Raw genomic sequence first — 12,003 nt, 5'->3', positions numbered from 1 at the left:
ATACATGTTCAGCTAGAATTTGTACGGATTATTACTATGACATTGTTTTCAAATCCTGCTATTTATGAAGCAGTTCGGATTCATTCAAAAACTACTTTTAAGGGACCCTAACTCACAAAAAATCGAGGATACGCACAACAAGGCTTCATAATATCATTTCTGTGAAGTTCCGTTCAAATCCTAGCAGAGCATTTTGAGAAGCTAGATCAGACTATATGAAGACGGACAGACGGACGTACATATAACGAAGGCAGAAAAAATGTATCAATTGAAATGGGAAACATAGTTTATGGAACTTTTGTAGAATTACTGTCTTTTTCAAAATAAATCTTATTCGAAGTATATGTATATTTTTTGAGAGCTCTTGATAAAACACTTTACTCATGCTTGGTTAAAGTAACTCTTCTAATGTCTTATGAGAACATTCCTATACTAACATTCATTTAAATTGTCCCAAATTTAATTACTTCCTAAAAAAGCATAGAACATAACCAAGACTCAGTTTCATTCAGTCTGTTTATACAATACTTGAATGACGTTCTGTCATGAAAAAGGTGAGCTACTGTAACAGTTAATGAAATAAAAGTATGTCTTGAGAAGACCCCCAGGATTTACAGCACATTCACAGTTCATTGTCCACATCAACTTAAGCCGACAATGTCTAATACCAACACTAACGAGGATGCGAATACATTATACGACAAATGAAAAATGACCAAAATACGTGTTTAAAGAGACTAGACCATTTTTCGTCGACATATAATGCTTTATTCCCACAAAAAAATTCACAGTATATCTCATCTAGACCAAAATGATGACAATTGGCTCGAATCTACCGTTTCGGTTCAGAATACAACAGTAACTAAACTAATAAAAATAGAAATTTTGTAATGAGGCTTTTTTTAGACGGCGCCGGCATATTGCAATTCCGTCGGTTCTGTAACATTTACTATTTACTGATTAAATATTCCACACTGGATAACCGGCTATCCACACGCCTGTTGGACTTAATACCCCGCTGGAAAAATAGCCCCGCTGTAGATTGGTAGGTAGAGTTTATCATTTATTTCATGTAAATCAAATACTGTTTCAGTACAGAATACAGCAAATACTGATTACAAAAATATGTTCAGATTTTGTAATGAGACCTTTTTGGACCCACCGGCACGTTGAAAATCTATCGGAAATAAAATACGATGCAAAACTGTATGCAATATATGCAAACATCCTTGCAAGATAGCCCGCCCGCTTAGCTCAATAGGAAGAGCGCAGATCTACGGATCTCGGGGTTGTGAGTCCGAGCCCTGGGCGAGGCATATGTTCTCCGTGCCGATTTCATAAAAGACATTGTATCTGAAAATATTCGTCCTCCACCTCTGATTCATGTGGGGAAGTTGGCAGTTACTTGCGGAGTATTCATGGTCAGCTTTTAACGAGAATTTTCAAGAATTCTCTCCCTTAATTATTGACTGTTATAAAGCAATTCGCTTCATATTGGATTGTCTCCCTTACACTGGCTAAAGTCGTGTCATTCATGACCCAAGTCAATAATTCTTTGTCATGGATTTTGCATTGATCTAAAATTTTGCTTTGTTTTGTAAAAAAAAAAATTTTACATAAAAATTAAGGTCGCATGTTACTCCATAGAAAGCTACAAAACATGTAGCCAGTTTTTATAAATCATGTTGTTTATAGATTCATATAGAAATATTATTCTTGTAAAGATATAAAATATTTCTGTAAAAAAAAACAACATTACTGTTAGCTTATGATATTGCGAAATTTGTGTTGTCATGTAACAGAAAATGAAAAGATTGAACAATTTCTTTTCTTTTCTGTTGAAACTTTGAATGTCGCCAAATATTGAAATCCGAGAATTATTTCATAAACGAGATTTCCCACAAAAACATGTATAACAGTTTTTCCTCGAGAAAAACGAAACTTGTGTGAAGATACTTGTATTCCGATTTTATTTGAATGTTTTTGTCCATATAACGGTACTTTTGTTTAACTTTCATGCCTAGAAGTTTACTCTTTTACTCTTTAAAATATGATAAAATAAAGTAATAAACTAAACAATAATGTATTTGACAGGCAATGGCAAAAAACCCCAAAAAAATCAGAAATGAAACGAGCAATTTAACTAAAACTTAGAAAATATACATGTTAATAAAACACGAACACACACATGTTTTATTAACTGGCTTTGATCCTTGGTTTTCCATAGAAATCAAGGAAAGAAAGAATCTATTAAATAAATTAAGAATCAAGTTTCTGATTTTTCGTATAGCATTGGTGTACGTGTATCATTGAGATCGGAACTCATTCTTTTCTTTTAAAAAAGAAGCTCTAATTCACCCTGTCTACTTATCTATAGTGTCTATTAAGTTACTTAGTCTTGTATAATCAATGATGTACATAAATCAAATATGCCATTCAGATACGTGTTTTAACATACTATACAATGCAATCATGAGATCAAATTTATCCGTGTAAACTAAAGTCTTCAGCTGTAAAGGTGGCTAGTTGTTCTCCTGTCGTCGAATGTTTCAATATTCCAAAGATTTTAGCTTTCAGACGGAAAAACTGTAATTTATGTTGATTCGCATTGTTCTCATAAACAGTTTGGTGCAAAAATCAAAGCTCTGTTCTGTTCTTTGTTTTTTTTTCTATTTATTGATAATCAGACAATTATGAACGTTATTATTTCAAAAGACTATATTGAATCGTACGTCAGTTGTTGGTACAATATGCAGTTCCGTAAATCGTTACATCGTTTAAGTTACACCAGAACTTTAAGAAATCCACAAGTTTTTTATTTCTTGATACACTTTGAAGTTAAATGGAAGCAAGAAGCCTTTACCCTATTACACTTATAATTATACTATTGTATTGTCTATAAAGTCACGAATACCTATATATGTGATAATAAATTGTCATGCTTTGGAAAATATAATTTATTTGCCTCTAAAGTAAAAGAAATTGAAAAATTTAGTGATTTTCTCTATATGTTCAATATAAGTGATGGTGATACTTTTTAAACACAACTGGAAGCAAGAAAATGTTAAGTTAGAATAAATATTTTTACATCAAATTGAAGAGAAGAAATTGATGTATACTGTCATATCTGGTAAAATATTCACAAACCAGAACACATATTTGAAATTAATCTTTGAAAATAAATTTCCTATACAATCTATTGCTCTAAGTAATATCAGCAGGGAAACTAATATTGATTATCGGATAATTTTCAAGGGGGACAACCTACTACGATAAGCCAGTCAAATATAATAAAAGCTGGGGTTGAAAAACGGCGTTAAACCCAAAACAAACAAACAAACAAACAAATCCTTGCAAGACATTGACGAGGTTCAATGCATCCTAAAACTGTCATGAGCGTTTTGAACTACAGCTGCAGTAACAAGAATGCGAGCCTATTTTATTACGAATGAATATTAGAGTTGAGATTTAGAACAGATTTGACCCTTTTCGTCGGCAAACAGTGTATTAATATCAACACCAAGATCCCAACGCTTACTTAAGTGAACCTTATCTTGCCTGTGTCCTCCGTTTTAGTGCAAAATACAAGCACCAAAATGGCTTCAAATTTCGTCCATGTTTGGACGTATACTAATCGTATACTAATGACAACACAATAGGTGCATTTTATTGAACAAACATCCAAGCTATATATTGACTTGGCTCAATGCATCATCAAGTCCTTTTGCCTGTTGTGAATTACAGCAGTTACAAGCAGACACTTAGAAAGTAACTAAAATTACGGATTTAAAAAGATTTGGCCATTTTTTGTCGACATTGTACTCCAAGGCCCGAAGTTCGAGTCCTGTTCTCGCTGCACTTTTTTTCTGAATTTGACTTTTCTGTACTAATATATTAGTTCTCTACCTGTTTTACAGCCTTAAAAATACAAAACAAAACAGCCATTTCTTGCCTTTTTTTTCAAATTGACACAATATTGTACTTGAATGAACATATCATTATTAACTAAATAATTATAAATGCCTGAATAAAAGGTTACAACCTGAATGTGATTAATAAGAAACAAGTACATAGAGACCTTCTTTTGTGTGTGTGCCCTACATTTATTTTTTTCAATATATCATTGTGCTTTTGTGACACTTTTAAAACGGGATGTGGTCTTGAAAACAAATAATGAAAAAACATATAAAAAAGGTACTTCAGGTATTGTTTAAAATTTTGACAAAAACACAACTAAGAGTTTCGTTAGAAATTGTTTGTGTGTGTACATTTTTTCATTTTATCATGAAAATCAAGCCGGCCAAAATCATTTCCACTTTCAACAATTATAGCTTGTTTATATAAGGCCAAACAAAACAGGTGTGCTTCCGGTCTCCTGACCGGCCTCAATTAATTTTGCTGAAATTTTTGAACGAGAATTATTCCAAGCTTTGCTGTTTCTTACACTGCTATGTGACATATTTACCCAGTACCAAGTCAAGAAATGTAAATCAACGTTGAAGTAAAACCCGAAAAATAAAGTTTTAAATCATCACATTTAAGCGGTCTTTCTCTTTCATCTTGAAAATCTACCGCGACAAAATTCCAAATTGTAGCGGTCTTTTCCCAAAAACCCTTAAAAAGCCCTGGAGTGGAAGGTATTAAAATGACATATATTTATTATTAATAAAACCTATCTGATGTAAACATAGCTAAAAGTTACAAAAACGCACGCAAATGTCTCGAATTAACTACCAGCTAATTTCGTTATGATGAAGAAAAATCATGACAAATATAAAATACTTCATTATACTGTTGTTCCCTGGAAAAAAATGCTATTTGACCATATATCAGTTAACATTCATCAGTTATCATGGTTATACATCTACATTGTTATTAATAGTATTTGCCACTGGGATCAGAACGGGAAGAAAATGCCATCATACATGTTATACACTACCCCTATGTATGCTATGAGATCATGGTCATGAACGGGAAAATATACTTAGTCTATCACATTTCAGCCGCTCATATTTCACCTAAAACGTGCAGTTCTACTAATGGGTATTATGTTTATTGAACAACTGATAACTCATCTTCCATAATGTTTGATTTTGCGTTCACAATTATGAAAGTTTTGTTTTACATCAGAGGTGTTTAAAGTTTTGGGTAGTTCACTTATTGATAAAAGACAATTTTACAACAATTTCTTTATGTTCTATAGTTACCAAAATTATGTCAATTTCGTTGCTTTTGTTGGATCATATCAACGAATGAGGTATCCGGAGAAAGAATTAATATGAAATCCATTATCTTGATAGATAATATTTGTTCCAGTGACAGTCGTACATTTAACCCAGACTTTGGCATTAGCTTGAAGTACGGCAATTCCACTAGCTGAATTGCATGTATCAACAGAAAGATCATGTACCTGGCCAGTGGCAAAAGGGGTTCCACCTTCTGTAATAGCAAAGTATAGAAAATAATTTTCATGTAAACAGAACTGTGTACTAAATGAATAAGATCCTCCGACAGGTGCTGTGAAGATTCCAGTTGACGAGTTGTAGGCGTTTCCCTCATTTACTACTGCATCACTAAATATCATGACCTGACCGACGGAAGGACTGTAGTCGACCAATGTTCGGGCCATAAACACAATGGTCGGAGCTGAAAGTATTGGTAAGAAGGCATGAAAGTTTGTTATTGCAATAATGAAAAACGAGATAACGGTCCTTGGACTGGGCTACAAAAGACATTTGTATTGTTAATTTTGTCCTCAATTTACTATTAAGCACACTCATATAGTATTATGTTTCCTTATCACCTTTGCTCAAGCCAGAATATTTTAAATTTCGACATATAAGATCAAAATATGAACTTCTGTAGGATCATCATTTACTGATTAAATCAGATTATAAAAAGTTATAACGAACGCACTGAATGCAACCAAGCCTAGTTATAAACTCGATTCGATTGAAGTGTAAGCATTTTACATCTAATGTTAATTACACATTTAAATTCCATCTTGATTAGTTTTTTGTGTTAAAGGGAATTCCTATAGTTTTTTATGCGCATCTTTCTGCGTAGCGGACACTTTCTATGGAAAACTGAAGTGAAGTCAACCTTTATTGAAACATGTGACAGTTAATCTTATATATGAGGAATCTGGAATGAAATAACATTTTTGATAAGTTTTATCAGAAATCAAATGTTGATACTGGTTTATGTTGTATTGACATGCCTGAAGGTATCTTGTCACTTTTCTGGTTGTGTTTTTGCATCGCATTTTAGTAAAAAGACAGTATTGTTCATATAATGTAAGACAATTGACTTAGTACTGATAAGACAATATCACCTTTCAGATTATTTAGTATTCAATTATAGAAAGAATTAAGAATTTTTTAAAACTATTTTTTAACTTCTGGCAGATATACATGTAATCATTTTGGTCAGGTTCGCGCCATTTTTCGTCAGAACAGGTGTTGTATTGAAGCGGTCTTAACATAAAATTTAGCCTGGTGACCCATATATTTTTAGCCATTTTTATGCTCACAATACAATTATTTATACGCAAGAAAAACAGGAAAAAAATCTATGAAACAGATTTTTTTTTTTAAATTAACAAAAAAGTCTTCACTATGGGTATTTTTCATTGAAAAAAGTTCACAAAAGTGAATATGAAACAAGATTTTTTTTTTCATTTGTACCCATTATTGTAAGGATATAGTACTATAAATATGAAATCAAATAAGTATATAATAAAATATGTAAAAAGAATAAACCTTATTGCGCTGTCTTGATGTGTGTTTGGTTGGTATTTATAAAAAAGCAGAAAATTATGAAAATGTTGAAAAATCTCAGGCACTTTCAGCAACAGTGGGTGTGTTCAAAACAATTTTTCACAAAAACAAGCCTGGTGACCCATTGTTTTTATTTGTTCATTGTTTTCAGCACAAATTTTCCTATCATATATGTGAATTTGAAAAAATTCTATGAAAGGAAAAAAACTATAGGAATTCTCTTTAACTTACTACAGATATTGCTGTTACATGAAATAGTTTGTGAAAGATCTCCTTTGCAGTATGCACCGTGAGGTGAAGGAGGAGGATTTGTACATGTGCGTGACCGCGACTGTATCCCGCCACCACAAGACAATGTACAGGTAGTCCACTGACCCCAATCTGTCCAGCCGCCATCTTGATAAAACATTTATAAATTAGTATTTACAATTACTGTATAGTAAAAAAAGTAGAGCTTCCCTCATAAGTATACATAATACTTTAAAAAAAATTCTACACTGTTTTGCACGAAATATTGTTAAATAATGTGTAGTGAATTAAAATATCTAAAGCTATGCTGTACCCCGATAGGGAGGTCTTGTTCTATAATACACGAAATTACTTACATGCAAATACTGACTTTGACTTTATCATTCATGAAATAAACTTACATGAATTCGATTATTAAGGACGAAATATATTAACAACGACAAGAATCACATACCGCATACCGATCAACTCTGAATGAGACAATACGTATAATTGTGGACAACTTACTTGCGCATGGACCCGACATACATATCCTGTCGTCTAATGTGTCACCGAAGCAATGGTGCCCAAACCTGTCCGGAACAGGGCTCGAGCAGTTACGGTGACGTCTCTCTATACCAACACCACAAGTTACAGAACATGCTTCCCATCCCGACCATTTCGTCCATCCTCCATGAACTGGAATAGTATATATCATATAATGCTAACCCGCTTTTATTTATACTGAAACAATGTTCACACGTACACAAAGTGTACACATGTTGGTCGATTGATCCCTTATAGTTTAAGTCATTCTAGGACGGCATAAATATGGTACAATACATTCGTTTCACTTTAGTTTCTTAGAACTATATAGCGACGATATGGCGAACTGCGGCTTTATTTTCTTCACTTTTGATAATTTATGTTAAATTTATTCTAAGAAATATACTTGGGCAAGGTTCCTTTAAACATGTCTTTATTTCAGAGCTTGTTCCACTGCAGTCAAGTCCTCCACTGGCTGGTGCAGGGTCAGTACATGTCCTTATGCGAGACTGGGTGCCATTTTCACACGTGACGTCACAAGCTGACCAGGGGGACCATGTTGCCCAATTTCCATCGACTTTTATATGCAATAGATAAGATATATGAAACGTATAATCATCATTCGTGTAGAACTAAATAAGAAAACCCGGCGAAACAAGACATTTTCTCGATCAACAGGTATTATTAAACAAAGAGCAAAGTCTGAAGAATCGCAAGCTGACTGTTAGTTAATCTATCTTTATATTTATCAATACCTGAAGTTTACGCTAAAAGATTCAACACCTTTTATAATATAAGTAGACAGTATGTTAACCAATATTTTTGAAAGACTGATCATACTCCTTGAATCAACAAAAAGAAATATGGCACAAAAAGAAATAAAATGTCTTTCAACCCTTATACCGCCGGACGCTACGCTTTCTTCTTTGTGTCTGACGGAACAGATGGAAGACTCATTAATAGTCAGTTCTTTTAGCATACCTTGACCGAGCTGCTTTGACTTTTGACTTCTGACCTGTTTCGACGGGCCCTAGATGGTGCTTCTATTGATGTTTTGTCTTTTTCAAATGTATCAAATTCGTGCATTTATAGCTCTTTAGTCTTGTGTTTTATATAAATGTACATGAGAATCTTTGTGTTTTAAATACCATGCCTTATATTAATATCCTGGGGAAGATAAATTTATTTACACTGGCCTTTGACTTCGGAACATGGTGAGGGTTAAGAGCTGGGCAAGATTCGTACAATGTAGCATATACCATTCTAAGGCGGTGCCCACTATATTGCTTTACTTGTTCGTTTCGTATCTGTTGTCTTTTGACATATTTTAGTATATATGTTAATCGTACATATCAAAGATAAACTGCCATGGTGTTGCGGTTGTAGGAGGATGCTATGATTTTGGAACTGGCTTTTCCTGATGTTTTTACAACTAGTGACGAAACTCAAAACATTTCCCTGCTTTCCTGCCAGTTATACAGTAATCTCTACTTGAAGGACCGTGTCATCAATATATCATATCTGTCTTCACATTATTTTAAAGCATTTATACGTGCAATGACAGATACCACAAAAACGTTGGGATAAATCATTTTCAAAAAATCCCAAATCCCCTTTAGTGACCTATATCATTTTGTACGCACAAGCTACATTCCAAAAAATGTATACTGGCAAGGAAACTGTAGTCGGACGAAATTCTATGCTTTTCCTTTATTATTTTCTCAGATATTATTTGACATGGATGAAAATCACACTGCATTTATAAATTTTTGGTTGCAATTGCATACGACAATAGAACTTGCACCACATAGTGAAGTTAATACTGATTTACTAGGGCCTCAAAATGGGATCATAAAAAAGTACTAATTCTCAGAGTAAATGAATGGACAAAAATTTGAGATCGAAACATGCGAATAAAGTATTTTACACATCTCTTTATCTTACTCTTCAGATCATTGCATACTAAAAATGACTTTGTTGTAAAAAACAGCTACGAAAGTACTGGAAGTCAACTCATTATAACTCGAATTTCGACTTACATGAATACTTGATAATTCAAATTGAAATAGAAGAATACACAGCGCAAAAATTGACAACCGTGCATTTTCTGTGACTAATACTAACCTGTGTCATCAGCACAAATAAAACTTACTATGTGATTCTTTCTTCCTCAATAAAAGTAGTACCTCAACAAGTTACATATATTGCGTCTGTGCAGGGCTATCTTCATGACCCAGTAAGACCGAACACCGGAGCAGTATCACCATAACACTTCACATACAGTCTTGTGAAACAATGTTTTTACATACTCACGAGAAACAAATATATAAATTATCCGGATTAAATGATTGCATGAATAACGCCGAAATAAAATTGTTATTATAGGTTACATTATACTAATTCAGTTCCTTCTTTATTTCATATAAACAATTGAATCTTGAGACCTAATTTTCCAGTTTCGAACATTTCAATGATATGAACACCATGAATAGCTACTTAGTAGCATGTCTTCTAACAAAGATAAAAATGAGATGTTGTGTTACATACTAGAGAAATAATTTGTTTTGAAAAATAGCACCCTCTAAAAATGCTCCTATGAATATTGCCGTTGAGCAATTACGCGTATGTGGGCAATTTACTCACTGAATAGAATTAGTGCCTGGAAATTCACAATGAAAATGGTCTAAATCTTTTCCCAATACAACCAACAACGAAACTATAAAATTTAGTCAAATAACAGAACTGCCTTATCCTTATATAACTTATTATACCATATTTCATAAACAACATTTTGGATTACCTTACATGTAACACTCAGTAGTCACTTTCTACTAGTATTTGGTGTAAACAGTCCTAAAAAGGTGTCCAGAAAATGGCACTGTCCCGATACTTGTTCCAAAACATTGTTTCTAAATAAAGGAATAAGGTCAATTATTCGGTCGAAAATGTACGTCTATAGTGTAGTCAAGAGAAGTCCAAATTACATAGGTCCTAATTTTCCTAACTTTTTTGGCGGAAATCCGTGTAGAACGAGTGCTTTAATCACACATTTTCACTGCTAAAGTACATTCTGCATTAAATGATACGGTTTCATATTTATACACACCATATGGCAAGTTTTGCAGATCGAAACCGGAAGTTGGGGTTTATTGTTCGGACAAAAGCAAATATGTGTCATTTTTAGGATAGCAGACCACAACTTTAAGTTTAATCATATTTTATTGCTTTCTTCTCATGGCAATACAAATTTACAAGACATGCATACAAAAGGCAAACTAGATTTTAGAATTTCATTACTGCATGGGTATACAGATTAAATATAAAAGCAAAAGGGTTGGGCCACAAGTTTTAACAATATTAGACGTTTGGCCCTTCCAAACTGACTGGCATTTCACTAGGAACTACTCAACCCCCTAATTTCTTTTGATGTTCTATAAAAATACGCAAAGACGACCTGAAATTGTCGATTTTAATATGAAATAAAGAAGGATTTGAATTACTGACCTTCAACCTAAAATAAAAAGGAAAATTGATATTGCTTTAAGATTTAGCAAATAAATCAAATAATGCAGTATACTCTATCTTAAACACCAAACAGCTTTTTAGTTTTTATTTTACTAACCTAATGAACATAGTCCACAGAATTTAGGACAGACGGTTTTGGCGCGATGGATGTCTTGGCAGATATTAAACACTGTATTAAGCAATGCACAGTCAAACTTTACGTCGTCAATACATACGGTTGCTGAAATGATAGATATCATATAATGGTAAATGAGGCAAATATAATTTCGGCATAACATTTGTTGAATTTAAAATTGCAAAATTTTAAAGCGCGAGCGCGCGTGTGTAACCTCCCTACGCGATACAATTTGTTTCGAAACTTTGAAAATGTTAAAACATATATTATATATTACTCGAGGTTTTAACAAATATTTGAAACCGTGGTCATCCGTTATCATTTTCCAACCACAAATAAATGTATATTTTTCAGATCGTACTTAAACTACAATTACAAGTTTCACTTAAACTTTGGATGGGAAACTGAAATTGTTCAAACGTAGGTCTCATATGTACGTCTCATATTCAAAACAAGTCAGTTCAAAGCTGATAGTCATGTCTTTAGATATGGAAGTAGCAGAAACAATTGCATTACAGATATTTAATGTATAACTGTTTATATGTTTTAGAGATTGTACAACATACGTTTTTGGTGATTACACAGATTCTTATTGCATTTATCTGTGCTACAGCATTCATGACAGTTTTGAACTTGTCGACTACCGAGGCTCCTACCGACCAAACTGCCGGCACCGCTTGCATGAACACCACATTGCTGAAAGCATAATACAAAATACGAAAACGGATAACAAAGAAATGTGCAATAAACATGAAGTTGTTAAGTCACGATATTAAAGATAAGACTGATTAGACAACTAAAGACCGAAGA

The 12,003-nt window shown here is 33.2% G+C and overlaps 1 protein-coding gene across 1 annotated transcript in view; it reads right to left on the bottom strand.

The window, feature by feature from the left end:
* Positions 1–1,871: 1,871 nt before the first annotated feature.
* LOC123548336 (uncharacterized) overlaps positions 1,872–12,003 on the bottom strand; it is a gene marked incomplete at its 5' end in the record, with an annotated part of 68,892 nt that continues 58,760 nt past the window's right edge. The window contains 6 exons of the mRNA XM_053546944.1: positions 1,872–5,646; positions 7,011–7,175; positions 7,536–7,706; positions 7,960–8,130; positions 11,176–11,298; positions 11,760–11,889. Of these exons, the coding sequence (XP_053402919.1) occupies positions 5,246–5,646; positions 7,011–7,175; positions 7,536–7,706; positions 7,960–8,130; positions 11,176–11,298; positions 11,760–11,889 (1,161 nt within the window). The remainder of the gene's footprint in view (positions 5,647–7,010; positions 7,176–7,535; positions 7,707–7,959; positions 8,131–11,175; positions 11,299–11,759; positions 11,890–12,003) is intronic.

This window comes from Mercenaria mercenaria, chromosome 6 (genome assembly GCF_021730395.1).
Source record: "Mercenaria mercenaria strain notata chromosome 6, MADL_Memer_1, whole genome shotgun sequence".
In the NCBI taxonomy this organism is placed as follows: Eukaryota; Metazoa; Mollusca; class Bivalvia; order Venerida; family Veneridae; genus Mercenaria; species Mercenaria mercenaria.
Note: the sequence above shows the minus strand (reverse complement) of the source record. Positions and strands in the feature narration are given on the sequence as shown.